The sequence below is a fragment of the Oryctolagus cuniculus genome, chromosome 8, assembly GCF_051225735.1.
Source record: "Oryctolagus cuniculus isolate XC-2025 breed Fujian yellow rabbit chromosome 8, ASM5122573v1, whole genome shotgun sequence".
In the NCBI taxonomy this organism is placed as follows: Eukaryota; Metazoa; Chordata; class Mammalia; order Lagomorpha; family Leporidae; genus Oryctolagus; species Oryctolagus cuniculus.
Genome location: NC_142874.1, coordinates 91639226 through 91653989, shown reverse-complemented (window position 1 = coordinate 91653989; position 14764 = coordinate 91639226). Strand labels below are relative to the sequence as shown.

At 38.6% G+C, this 14764-nt stretch overlaps 1 protein-coding gene across 3 annotated transcripts in view; it reads right to left on the bottom strand.

The window, feature by feature from the left end:
* CENPE (centromere protein E) overlaps positions 1 to 14764 on the bottom strand; it is an 86129-nt gene that overhangs the window by 27473 nt on the left and 43892 nt on the right. For all 3 annotated transcript variants that reach the window (XM_051820144.3, XM_089302994.1, XM_051820142.3), the window contains 9 exons: positions 12233 to 12436; positions 9124 to 9282; positions 7053 to 7343; positions 6769 to 6924; positions 4105 to 4389; positions 2568 to 2855; positions 2303 to 2461; positions 1161 to 1448; positions 472 to 759 (listed from right to left, as the gene is read on the bottom strand). In XM_051820144.3, the coding sequence (XP_051676104.3) occupies positions 472 to 759; positions 1161 to 1448; positions 2303 to 2461; positions 2568 to 2855; positions 4105 to 4389; positions 6769 to 6924; positions 7053 to 7343; positions 9124 to 9282; positions 12233 to 12436 (2118 nt within the window). The remainder of the gene's footprint in view (positions 1 to 471; positions 760 to 1160; positions 1449 to 2302; positions 2462 to 2567; positions 2856 to 4104; positions 4390 to 6768; positions 6925 to 7052; positions 7344 to 9123; positions 9283 to 12232; positions 12437 to 14764) is intronic.

Below are 14764 nucleotides of genomic sequence, written 5' to 3'. Positions count from 1 at the left end.
TCCTGTCCTCACTCTCTACGCTTCTTTCAGATGTCAATTCATTCTAGGTAGACTTTGCAATTTAACCCTAATCCCTAACATGAAATCAGCACTGTAGTTCTATCCTACTCTATATCCATGCCATAGAACTCCATGATTAATGGCACATTTAACCAGTTTCCACTAAAAGATAGTTAGAAATTTCCCTATTTTGTGGTTTGCTTTATTTGGTTACTGCAATTTGCTGCAATGAGTATGCTTCTATAAATATCTTTGTCCAGCTACCCAAATGTGTCTATGACTGGCTACAATTGGATGTTTTAGGTTAAAAACAAACTTAATGAAAAATGTGGAAAGTCTTAGCAAATATCCCCTATCTCCTCATGACCCCCAACCTTCCTCAAAGGTTTACATTCCCATGACCCCTGTGGCCCACTGTTCCTTTAGGACACACAGTTGCAGTTACTAGATGGGGAAAAGATGGTAACTCACTTTAGTTAGAATTTCTCTTAGGTTTTCCTTAAGCTGGTCTCTCTCTGCTTTGAGAGTCTCCTCCATTTCCCTAAGGTCATCTCTTTCTTTTAATACAGATCTCATTTCCTCAAGGTTTTCATGGATCTTCTGACTCAGTTGTACATTCTGCATTTCTATGTTTTCCAGTGTTGACTTCTGGGTCTCAAATTGTTCTCTCAAGTGTTCCATTTCACACATTTTTGCCTGAGACTCATTCATAGCTTTTACCTGAATATACTGCTGTTCTTTTTCTTCAAGTTCTTGGATCTGAGAAAATAAAATAAGTTAGGATATGGGCAAAGCTTTTTTTTTCTTAAGCATAAGAAAGAATTATTCATAAACTAAGGCAATCATCTTTACATGTTAGCCTACTCTTCTCTTTCATAAAGGATATGAGAAACACACTAATCAGATGTCAATTTCCAGCTTAACAGAACCAAGCCTACTTTTGTCTACAATTTAGCATCTGAATATTCGTCACTTGGTTTGTCTTCTCTGAAATATTACTTGTACTAACATTATCTTGGCACTCAGATATAAATGCAAATAGCTTTTAGTATTTGTGTTGCCAGTTCTTTTAAGATTACAGGAAAATTAATAAAACTTAACAATGAATACAACCTAATCCTATTTTTGTATCCAAAAAGCAACAAAAGAGGGAAACTTACTTTAGCTGTAATTTCTTTCATGTTTCCTTTCAGTTGGTCTCTTTCTATTTGAAGGGCCTCCTGTATCCTTTTCAACTCATCTCTTTCCTTAATTATAATTCTTATTTCTTTTTGACTTTTTTGAAGTCTTTCGGTTAACTCAAGTTTCTCACTTTCTGTATTTTGTAGTGTTGACTCCTTGGCTTTGAGAAGCTCCTTGAATTGTTCCAGTTCACTCACTTTTCCCTGAGGCTCACAAACTTCCTTTACACTAGTAAGTTGTTCTGGTTTCTCATAAAGCTCTTGGATCTTAAAAATGGTAAAATAGCCAAAAATGTGTACATATACACAAATAAACATATATTTTAAGCCAAAAGAAGCAGGTTGATTTCTAAAACAATTTAGTGCATAAACACCAATCTTTATTATTGATTTATTTCAGCAGAGAGTCAGTGAACAGGGAGGGAGAGTTAAGACAGCACGATAGTGAGAGAGCTTCCTCGTTTGCTGGTTCACTTCCCAAGTGCCAGTAACAGTTCCAGGCTGGAGACCAAAGTCAGGAGCTGGGAACTCAGTGTAGGTGGAGGAACCCAACCATCTGAATCATTACCACTATCTGTCAGGGTCTGCATGAACAGGAGGCCAGAATCAGGAATGGAGCTGGGTAGAACCCAGACCCAGACACACTAATACGTGATTCAAAGGTCTTTTTTATTTTTTAAAAATGATTTCTTTATTTATTTGAAAGGCAGAGTTATATATAGAGATGGAAAGACAGAAAAAGGGAGAGAATGTTCTATCCACTGGTTCACTCCCTGACTGGCCACACAAAGGCTGAAGCTGAGTTAGGTAGAAGCCAGGAGCCTGGGACTCCATCTGGGTCTCCCATGTAGATGGCAGGGGCCCAAGCACTTGAGCTGTTTTCTGTTGCCTACCAGGCACATTAACAGGGGGCTAAATCAGAAGTGGAGCAGCTGTGACTCGAATTGGTGCTCATTTGGGATGCTGGCTTTGCAGGTGGTGGCTTAACCCACTGCATCACAATACTGGCCCCTAAAGTTCTTAATAGGCAACTCAACCACTAGGCCAAATATAGTAGTCTTTCTAACCCAATGGGTCACATGCCTCAGGTATCATCTCACTGTTCCTTCACCCTCCCTTACCTTTTTCTGTAATTCAACATTGGTCATTTCCAATTCCTTTTGCATGCTGGATATTTCAGTTTCCTTCGCTGAAAGATCTACTCTCAACTTATCAATAGTTTCCTCTTGTTCTTTTAGGCAACAACGGACAACTTTAAGTTCCTCTTCAGTTTCTAGGTGCTTTAAGAAATGGATAGAAAAGTTATAACCATTGTAATTCCACTTCCTAAAGTTCTCATGAAAATATACTTACAAAAAGTAAACATTGTTATAAAACGAAATTTACTTTAGCTATGATTTCTTGTATGTCTTCTTTAAGCTGCTTGCTTTCTGACTGAAGAGCTTCTTGCAGCCTCTCCAGGTCATCTCTCTCCTTGGCCACAGATTTCACTTCATTGAGACTTTCTTGAAGTCTCTCGGACAACTTCAGTTTTTCCATTTCTATTCTTACTAGTGCTGAATCTTTGGCTTTGAATTCTTCCTTCAATTTTTCCATCTCACTCATGATTTTAGTAGTCTCATCTTTTTCTTTCATACTGAATGACTGTTCATGTTTGCCTTGAATCTCTTGAATCTTAAGAGAATCATAAAACAGTACAGTTGAGATCCAGAGATATTTTAGCATAGGGAAAAAGGAATCAGGACACTTTCTCCAACTGTCAGGGCAGGACACAGCCACCTTTCCACCTCTCCCACTCTTCCATTATTTGGGCATTTAACTCTCTTTTATTGAGGACTCAGTGTTGTCAGCATCCTTACTAGCAGTTGGAGATAAAACAGTAAATGAGACTTATGTGATCTCTGTCTTTTTGAGACTTACAAGTTAGGGGGGAAGACAGACATAATGCAAAATCTTACCAGGGTGTTAACATCAAATCTAGTTATTGTGAGTGATTAGGAAGGATTAGGGATACAAAGTTTCAGTTGTGATCTGGAGGATAAGAGCATTAGATAGGCAAAGGGAGGCATGGAAGGACTACAGGTGGAGAGAGCAGAGCGTCTGATGGCCGTGACATGCAGAGAGCAGATGAGTGTTGCTGGGGCATGAGCAGGAAGTGTGAGCTGAATTAAGGATGTAGAGCAGCAAGGTCTGGGGTCCAGGGCTTCATGGGTCACATGCAGGACTCTGACCTTTATTTCAATTTTATTATTGAGACACGAAAGGATTTAAAAAAGAGCACCTGGCCTCAAAATGGGGTATGGATAAGATTAGTATGAACATGAACGTGGGAGACCAGTTAGAGAAAAAATCATGGTGTGAGTTGGATTAGGGTAGGCAGTGGCACAGTGAGAAACAAAGTGGAGGGATTTTCACACGTGTGTGTGCACACACATACACACACAAAGAGCGGGAGAGGGAGAACTGGGAGAACTTGAACACGCAAACCCACTGATGTCAACAAGGTTGGTCACTGAATTAAGGAGTGAGTGAGAGGAAGGGATATTAGTAGGGATGATTCCCAAGTTTCTGAGTGAAGCAATGAGGAAGACAGTAATGCCTCATGGGATGTTAGAGGAGCAGGTTTAAAGATGGGAAGAAAATAATTCATTTTTGGCTTTTACCTTTCTTGTAATTTAGCACTGCTTTTTCTAAATCATTTTTGAATATTTAAGAAAACATAGGCCTTCTCTGAAACCTTGTGTCTCAGTTTCAATAGTTTCTTAATATTCATGAGTACTTTTAATTGTTCTGTTTCTGATCTCTTCATGATTAAGTGACATTTAAAGAATGGTAACTGTACTTTAACTATGACAAAAATGCCCCCTCTCCAAAACCTTGATTTTTGTAAAATAAAACCCTAACTACATGGGAGGAAACTTACTTTAGCCAAATTTTCTCGCATGTCTTCTTTCAGTTGGTCACGTTCAAGCTGAAGTGCTTCTTTTATCAACTTAAGGTCATCTCTTTCCTTCGTTAGAGATTTTATCTCTTCATGACTTTCTTGGAGTTTCTCAGTCAACCTTTCCATTGCTATGCTTGCTGGTGTTGTGGACTCCTTGGTTTTGGATTGTTCTTTAAGTAACTGCAGTTCACTCATTGTTTCCTGAGTCTCACTGACTTCTTTAACATTAGGAAGTAGCTCCTGTTCCTCAGGAAGCACCAAGATCTAGCAATATTCAGAAAATACCAAGGTTACTATGTGGAGAATATTATTGTGATTGCTAAATTTTTATTTGAAAGGCAAAGGGGGGGGGGGTGGAGGAAGAAGAGACTCTTCCATCCACTGGTTTATTCCCCTAATGCCCATAGCAGTCGGGGTTGGACTAGGCTGAAGCCAGGAGCTGTGAATTCAATCCAGGTGTGTTCCTGGTTGTGGGTGGCAGGGACCAAAGTAACCCGAGCCATCAACACTACTGCCTCTAGGGTATGTACTGGCAGGGAGCTGCAATTAGAAGCAGAGCTGGAACTCAAACCCCAGCATCTGATATCAGAGGTGGGAGTCCTAAGTGGTATCTTAGCCAGAATCACAAATGCCCACCTGTTCCCCACCCCACCCCACCCCAGCAAGTTTTGAAGGGAAAAGACCAGGTACATTCTACGGCAATGATCTTGAATCCTCAGAGCCTGCTCCTACTGTTTATTCCTTTTCCTTTGATTCTCACTGAAGCTATTCACAACTTCTCTGTCTAGTCATATTCTGTCATAACTTTCTTTCCAGCTTAGATTCAAAGTGAACCAATTCTTATTCTTTACTAATAAGGTGTTAATTCAGTCAATTGTTAGTTCCCAAATGCTACAAGTTGAGCAGATTATATTCTTTTTTAAATTTTTTTTTGGCAGATGGAGTTAGACAGTAACAAAGAGAGACAGAGAGAGAAAGGTCTTCCTTCTGTTGGTTCACCCCTCAAATGGCTGCTAGGGCCAGCACAGCGCCAATTTGAAGCCAGGAGCCAGGTGCTTCCTCCTGGTCCCCCATGTGGGTGCAGGGGCCCAAACACTTGGGCCATCCTCCACTGCCTTCTTGGGCGACAACAGAGAGCTGGACTGGAAGAGGAGCAACCGGGACTAGAACCCAGGGCCCATATAACCCAGTGCCCATATGGGATGCCAGTGCTGCAGTTGGAGGATTAACCAAGTGAGCCAAAGTGCCAGCTCCAGAGCAGACTATATTCTAATACATATAGGGTCCCATCTTCAGATGGGCCCCATTGCCACTTGTCAATTTTTTCTGTGTGTACACATAGAATGCTCTTTCCCATGATTAAGGGAAGTTACCATGTAATTTTGCATATCATATTTCTCTATGTACTATACTGGAATTGAGAGATTTAAAAATTATTTATTTATTTATTTTAGAGGCAGAGATACAGAGAGATCTTCCATTCACTGGTTCACTCCCTAAATGGCTGCAACAGGTCTGTGTTCAGTTGAAACCAAGAGCCAGGAGCTTCATTAGGACCTTCCATGTGGGTGTCAGGTGTTCAAATACTTGGGTCATCCTCCACTGCTTTCCCTGATACATTAGTAGGGAGCTGGATCTGAAGTGGAGCAGCAAGGGCTCGAATAGGCAACCATATGGCATTCCAGCATTACAGGCAGTGGCTTACCTGCTGTGCCACAATGCTGGCCCTGAGGGACTTTTTTATGTGCCCACATTGGGGGAAAGAACCATGTCTTATTTAATATCCACAGTATCAATGCTTGGCATAGACTTTTTAAAAATAACAAAGATATATATATATTTTTAAAGGTTATTTATTTGAAAGGCAGATTACAGAGAGGAAGAGAGAGAGACAGCTATTACCACTGCCTCCCAGAGTTTTCACTGGCAGAAATCTGGAGTTAGGAGAGCTGAAATTGTGAATCAAACCCAGGCACTTCAATGTGGGATGTTGGCTAAATGCCTAGGTTAAATGCTCCCCAGAGTAGGCTTTTAACACAAATTGGCTCAGTCATGTCCAAGTCTCACCTCTAGAGCATCTAACATTATCTGATGTTACCTAGCCCATTGATTACTTATAAGCTACCTCCTTCCACTTCAAATAGATAGTAGGATTTTAGGAAACTTGTCTACCTTGTTCCCATATTTCTATAACCTAGGACTGTGCCTGCCCTATTCCACATTCAACAAATTTTGGTGTAGCAGCTGAGAAGACACTTGGGACCTCTGCAGCTCACACTGGAAGCCTGGGTTCAAGTCCTGGCTCCATTTCCAATTTCAGTTTCCTGCTAGGTGCACCCTGGGAAACAGCAAATGATGGCTCAGGTAATTGGGACTCTGCTGAACGTGTGGGAGATCCAGACTGATTTCTAGGCTCCTGCCTTCAGCCAGACCAAGCCCCAGCCACTGCAGGCATCTGGGAATTGGAACTATGAATGGAAGATTTCTATCTGTGTCTCTTTGGCTTTTAAAATAAAATGAATATAAAAATTAAAAAATATCCCTTAACTGAATGAACCATAACTTAGCTACTATTTAATGTTTATTTTTTCTTCAGTGGGGAAAGGAAGAGGTGACAGAGTACAGAAGAGAGAAAAGACTTACCCCTTGTAATTTGGTGTTGGATTTTTCCAAGTCCTTCTGAGTATTTTTCGTTTGAGCTGTCTTTTCAGAAAGGCTTCTTCTTAGTTCATCAATGGTTTCTTGCTGTTCTTTTAGATTCATGTGAGCAATTTTTAGTTCTTCTTTTGTTTGTAGGGCCTTAATTAATGAGAAAGTGAAATTTAAAGAGTATTACAACAACATTATCCCAACGTTGTCCCCCTCTTTCGAATTGGCTCAGTTTTTAAAGAAACATTTAATAGATGAAGGAAAAGAGTATAACTTACTGTAGCTTCAATTTCTTTTATGTATCCTTTAAGTTGGTCCCTCTCTATTTCAAATGTCTCCTGTAATTCCTTTAGATCATTTCTTTCCTTGGTTATAGAGTTCTTTTCTTTATAATTTTCTTGAAGTTTCTGAGCCAACTCAAGCCTCTCTGTTTCCATTTGTTCCAATTTTAATCCTTGGTTCTTGATTTCATTCTTTAAATTTTCCATTTCAGTCATCTTTTTCTGCATTTCACTCATCTCTTCTTGAACACTAAGAAATTGCTGCTGTTTTTCTTGGAACTGTTCAATCTTAAGATTTATAGTTTTTATAATTACTATTTTTTCTATAGTTTCTCAAAATTCTTATGTAAATCATTAGCACAGGCCTGCCTATCACCCCAATATAAACAGGCAAGTAGCATTAAAAGTAAATGCACAGTGTCTTAGTGGGTTGAATAATGTCCCACACAAAACTCATGTCTACAAAGAATGTCAGAACGTGAATTTACTGTGATGAGGTAAGGACTGAGAAAACATCCTAATGGATTAGGGTGGCTCTCAATGCAACAAAGAGTGTATTCATAACAGACAAAAAAGGACACAGAGACAGAAAGGAACATCATATGAAGGTGGAAGCAGAGACTACAGTGACACAGTTACAAGCTAATGAATGACAAGGTTAACTGGGAGACACCAGAAGCTAGGAAAAGCAAAGGAAGGCTTCTTCTCTAGAGCCTTAAGATCATGGTACTGATGACACTTCAACTTTGAACTTCTAGAATCCATAACATTAACAGAATAAATTTCAGTTGTTATAAGTCACCAAGTGAATGCTATTTTGATATGACAGCCCTAGGAAACTGATACAGGTTGAACAAGGAGCTATGGTGAGAATGAGACAAAGTAAAAAAAGCAGAGACTAATAAATAAAAGTAGCTACCAAATAACTATAATTTTTCATCTTTTAAAAATGTTTATCTATTGGAAACAGAGCAAGAATGTGAGAGAGGGAGACAGAGAGAGAGAGAGACAGAGACAGAGAGAGAGAGAGAGAGAGAGGTATCAATCTTCCACCCACTGTTCATTTCCCAAATGTCTGCAACAACTAGGACTGGACCATGCTGAAGCTTGGAGCCAGGAAATTAATCCAGTTCTCCTATGTGGGTGGCAGGGACCCAAGTATTTGAGCCATTCTCTGCTGCTTCCCAGGTATGCATTAGCAGGAGGCTGGATCAGAGGCAGAGGCAGGGCCCACACCCAGGCACTCCAATCTGGGATAGAAGCCTCCCAAGTGGTGGCTTACCTTGCTGTGCCACAAGGCCTGCCCCGATTCCTTACCTTAATAAAAAGTTTAAAAATAATTTACTTTCATTGTTAGTAAGATGCTTAAGGGGTGGCCCAAACAAACACTGAGGCACTACATTTCTCAGACTGTGATTTCTTTCACTTCTTTAGGAGGAGTGTGAAACAGAGACAAGGTTTCGTAAATTCAATTACATGAAAAAAGAAATGAAAAGAATGAAAAGAAAACACATTTTAGAAAAAAACAATATAGTGCACATGGCAATACCCTTAGCTTATAGTGAAGATTCTCTGTGAGTAGACTTCAGAATCACTTGGGCAAATCAGTTGGTACAGGGGTCTTTGCTCTGAAGCAGATATTATAGTATATCTTACTTCAATAAAAGAAATGAGTCTGGAAAGTATAAACATCTAAGAGATGGCAGTAATGGTTAATCCTATATTTTAGAGAATGACTAATGAATCCCCACAAAGGAAAGATCTTTATTTCCTTGACCAATGACTCTCAAGTGCCTAGAACAGTGTCTAGCCATGGTAGTTCTCAATATTTGATGAGGAACTGTACTATACAGGTTGAATGATACAAGGCTCCTTCTCACTGAATGAAGTCTCTGGAATCATATAATCCTCAAAGGGAATGTTACTTAAGACCACGGTATGGGTTGACAAATTTTAAAACATTAAGATCTGTACATGTGGGGATGTATGTGTTATTCCTGGATTCTAGTCTATGGGCATCAAAATTTATTACCAAGAAAAGTTAAGTCAGGGAAAACTAAAAATTCACCTTTTCCTTTAGTTTTTCTTCAACTTCTGCCAGTTTCTCACAGGCCCTAGAGAGCTCTTCTTCCTTCTTTATGGTACGGTTCTTTTCTTGTACAACAATTTCTTGTTGCTTTTTTAGGTCATCACCAAGAATTCTTAATTCTTTCTGGTTTTCAATGGTCTAGAATTAAAAATAAAAAGTTGAGATTCAGATAAATATTAGATCATATTTATGAAATCTATTAAAAATCAATATTTGCCTCAGCCTGCAGACGAAGAAATTAAGACAAATCATATAAGCAAAGATCAACAACAAAAAAGGGGGGAGGCGAATTATTAATTTAATCAGAGACGCTAGGAATCTTTATTTTATGTCATTTCTTTATAGCTACATTTATATTCCTATCATGATAATTAGAATTGGATTTAGCATTCTATTATGACAGCTTAGCTCATTTCAGCCCCATTAGCCCAAAGAGACTATTTTTTTTTTTCTTTTTTAAAGAGTTATTTATTTATTTGAAAGTCAGAGTTACAGAGAGGCAGAGGCAGACAGAGAGGTCTTGCATCTGCTGGTTCATTCCCCAAATGGCTGCAACAACAGGAGCTGAGCTGTGCTGGTCTGAAGCCTGGAGCCAGGAGCTTCTTCCAGGTCTCCCACCTTGGTGCAGGGGCCCAAGCATTTGGGCCATCCTCTGCTGCTTTCCCAGGTGCACCAGCAGGGAGCTGGATTGTAAGAAGAGTAGCCGGGACTTGAACTGGTACTCACATGGGATGCCGTCACTGTAAGTGGCAGCTTTACCCGCTACGCCATAGTGTCAGCCCCAAAGGAACTATTTCTAAGCTTTCTTGACTGATAGAGATTATAGTTACGAGATTTTTTTTTTTTTTTTATATGACAGGATGCCTTTGGTTTTGGTTGCTTATCAACAGCAAGCTCAAAAATGCAGCCACCTTCTGTTGGCATAACCTGGGCTAATCCATGTATCAAGACCAAAAAAAGGAAAAAGCCTGAGAAAAGAATATACATTTATCTGCTTATATACATTTGGTTCTTTTGGCTGAGAAGAAAATCCCAAAACACATAAAATTAAAACAGTACAAAAATTTACATTCTACTGTGACCCATAGGGAATTTCTCAAAATATTAATTTCAGCATTCCCTCATGTTGCCTCTGAACAGATAAAAATACTAAAATAAGGGTGAAAATACAGGCAAACACCACCAACAAACAACTGAAGATGAAATAAAAAATTTGCAGTAGTATTAAACTGTGTATAAGATGTGTATACTGTATACTGAAAAACCATAATATATCACTGAGAGAACAGATAAATTACAGAAAAAGATACAATGGTGAATAAGCAAAAAATGTTCAAGCTCTTTAAGTCATTAGGGAAGCCCAATTACAACAAGTTACAGGCCCGGTGCTGTGGCATAGCAGGTAAAGCCACCGCCTGCAGTGCCAGCATCCCATATGGGCACCGGTTTGAGTCCTGGCTACTCCAATTTCGATTCAGTCTCTGCTGTGGCCTGGGAAAGCAGTGGAACATGGCCCAAGTCCTTGAGCCTTTGCACCTGAAGAGATAAGAAATCTGGCGGATGCTCCTGGCTCTTGGCTTTGGACCACCACAGCTTCAGCCGTTGTGGCTAATTGGGGAGTGAAACAGTGGATGGAAGACCTCTCTCTCTGCCTCTCCTTCTCTTTCTGTGTAACTCTGACTTTCAAATAAATAAATAAATAAATCTTAAAAAAAATAAAACAAGTTACATATTCATTAGAATGGACAAAATTAAAAGCACAAATACATATGAAGTGTTGGTAAGTAAAGATGTAGAGTGGCCAGAATTACCTTAATTTGTTGAGGGGAATGTAAAATGGTAGAACTACTTTGGAAATCAGTTTAGCAAATTCTTATCGAGTTAAATATATACTTCTGTATGCCCCAGCAATCTATTTAGATATTTATGTTAGAAAAATAAAAAATAGGGGCCGGTGCTGTGGCACAGCAGGTTAACACACTGGCCTGAAACACCAGCATCCCATAAGGGCGCCGGTTCTAGTCCCGCTGTGCCTCTTCTGATCCAGCCCTCTGCTATGGCCTGGGATAGCAGAGGAGGATGGCCCAAGTCCTTGGGCCCCTGCACCCACATGGGAGACCCAGAGAAAGCTCCTGGCTCCTGGCTTCGGATCAGCGCAGCTCTGGCTGTTGTGGCCATCTGGGGAGTGAACCAACAGATGGAAGACGTTTCTCTTTGTCTCTACCTCTCTGTAACTCTTTCAAATAAATAAAATAAATCTTAAAAAAAGAAGAAAAGGAAAAAATAAGGGCCTGACAATGTGGCATAGCAGGTAAAGCTACTGTCTGTGATACTGGCATCCCAAATGGGCACTGGTTCAAGTCCTAGCTGCTTCACATCTGATCCAGCTCCCTGCTAATGTGCCTGGGAAAGCAGTAGAAGATGGCCCAAGTGCTTGGGCGCCTGCCCCACTATGTGAGACCCAGATGAAGCTTCCGGCTTCTGGCTTTAGCCTGGCCCTGCCCTGGCAGGTTGGCTATTTGGAGAGTGAAACAGTGGGTGGAAGATCTCTGTCTCTTCCTCTCTGCTCTCTCCCCGCCCCCTGCTCTGTAATTCTGCCTTTCAAATGAACAAAATAAATCTTAAAAAAAAAGAGAAAAATGCTTTAAGAATGCTTATAATAGTTTTACTCAAAATGGTCAAATATTGGAAATAATCCACATTTCCATCAATAGGAGCTGATATATTCATATAATGCAATATTACTCTGTGAAAAAAGGAATGTAAGAAGTCAGACATAAGAGACTATACACTGAATGATTCTACCATGTAAAATTCTGGGGGAGACAGAACTACCTGAGGTGAAAACATACCAGCACAGAAAAAACTTGGGGCACAGTGGGGAGAGATGAAGAGTGGTTGGTAGGGGCACAGGGGAATTTGTTTTGGGATGGAGCTGAGAGTGTCTAGGTAGAGACATTTGTCAAAAGTCACCAGGTTGTATGTTTTTAACCAGATACACTTATTTCCTGTAAACTATTACCAAAAAGCAATAAGTATATAAGAAAATAACAAAATGAATTGTGAAGCATATAGTCCTAAATCCTACCATTTCAATATTTTCCTTTAGGTCGGTCTTCAACTGTTCCTTTTCTGCTGTAATATTCTCTAACCTTTGTTGGAGTTCCTTTTTCTCCTGTATTAAGGAAAGTATCTTCCTCTGTTGCTCACTTGCTTCATCGTCCGTAACATCTGCAATCAATGCTTTGGTTTTTTGGGCATCCAAATTTTGGTTTTTATCTATGTCAACCATCTAAAATATAAAGAAGTATTTCTCAAGTACTGAATGACAGTAACTATAATCATAAACACAGCCAACATTTACATGCACATTATACACATGGTGCTATTCCCATATCTTAACATATTTAATCTTCAATATAACACCATGTGGTAGGTGTTATTATCCCATTTGAGCAACCAGGAAACTGAACTTCTGAGAAGTCGAGTCACTTGCTCAAGGTCACTCAGAGAAAGGTACAGCCAGGTTTTGAACCCTATCTTGCAGCACAGAATCTGTACTCCTGTGCCTGCTCAGCTATAAATGTGAACAATTATCTCAATATGTGACTTCAGTTATGTTCATTATTTCAAACCAATTACATAATGAAAAAAGATATTTGTCTTTCCTTTCTACATATTTTCTGTCTCATACTAGTAGTATTATGGTATTTTACTACTAAAGAAGGAACAAGCAACCTTGAACACTGTATTTCTCCCTGCAAAAAGCTTGAAAGCATTCCCTACCTTTCATTCCTAGAAAATCTTTATTATCAGAGGCAGTTGTACTCACAAAAAGCTGGAATTTTATAATATGCACAGGCTAAAACAATTTTGATAAAAACCTCTTTCACATTATAATAGTATAATCGATCTTAATTTAATTTTTATATATCACTTAAGTATAGTATATTAGATGAATTAATTTATCCATTGGTAAGTCACCACCAAAGGTAATCTAATATACCAACTCATTTGTAAAAAAGAAGACAAAGGCTGACCTTACAATTACTGGTTCGTAATTAGGGTCCATAATAAACGTATTCTGCTCTATATCAGCAATTTTTAAAAATTTTTTGTAATAGTAATCACATTAAAAAATAGAAAAATGAAGGGAAAAGTCATCTAATGTCACCAACTTTACACTATTGCTTCTGGAATTTTAGTATACTTCCTTACATAGTTTTCCCCCAAAGATTTTCCTTAAATACAGCTATTATAATGAATTTACACATATTCTTTTTAGCTTATCTTTTTCCATGCTGCTGGGTAATCTTCAAATCATAATTTTTAGTAGCTTTTGATTCTCTTAAGTGAACACTTTACCTTGTTATTTCTTATGGTTGGCAAAATGCTTCTGACAATGGTGAGCAGAGAAATTTCATGAAAATTAAGGTGGGGAACATATAGTCTTTTGAAATCAGTTTGTCAGTTATTATAATTCAGAATTTTGCATGTTTATTCCTAAAAACAATAGTGTATGCAAACACAAAGCAGACCCGAGACAAGGTCTTTAGTGATGACATGCTTGATACATTTCAAATCTGAACTCAGCCTAGGAAGTCTTTCAGTATTTTATACCATGGCTATGAGCAAAGTACAAAAATTATTAAATAAAGAAAATAATTTTTTATTATATGACTCAACTTACTAACCAAAAACTTATAAAGTCACTGGATTTCCAGAAGGAGACGTATCAAGCAAGACTGAAAGGGAGCACTCTAAGGGGATTCATGATAGACCTACTTTGTAGCCATTTGGTGCCCAGATGAACAGAGGCGACCCTGGGAATCTCCAGCTAGACTCTTTTATCACCAGGAATGTATAATTCCTGTACGAACTTGATACCACAGGAACTAACTGGTTCCAGTGAGTATAACTCTCATTCTCCCTATCTTCTTCTTCTGTCCCTTTCTCATGGAGCTCCGTAATTACATTCTGAATTGACTAAAAGAATATATTGATTTCACAAATCTATCCAAAATTTTTTCCCATCATAAAAATGGAAGTTATAAATTTTCAAATGCCTTTGGCCCATCATTAATCCAAACTATAAATAAGGTAAGAACACAAGATATTGAGCACGTGAAAATGCTTTTATAGGAGACAAGGAATGAAGTACAGGGAGACATAGAGAGAAAACTCCCTTTCCAAGGCAGGACTGGCCCCACAGAGATTTATTTATATCAGTTGGATCTTAATGAATTAATCTGAAATATGTGTTTTCTATTTAGTAAGTTATCCTGAAGATTTTTCTTTTTGTACAATATGTCTATCTTTAAAAATATGATTATACAAAAGTCAGGTGCACTTTTATATATCAACAATGAACAATCCAAAGATGAAAAAAATTGACAATAGCCCCCAAAAAGAATAAAATACTAAAAGTAAACTTAACAAAGGAAATAAAAGACTTGTATACTAACTACAAATGCTGTGGAAAGAAATTAAAGAAGATACAAATGGAAAGACATCCCATGTTTGTGGATTGAAAGACTTAATAATACTGTTAAGAAGCCAATACAACCCCAAACAATCTACAAACTGAAATCCCTACCAAAACCCAATGGTGTTTTTTGCC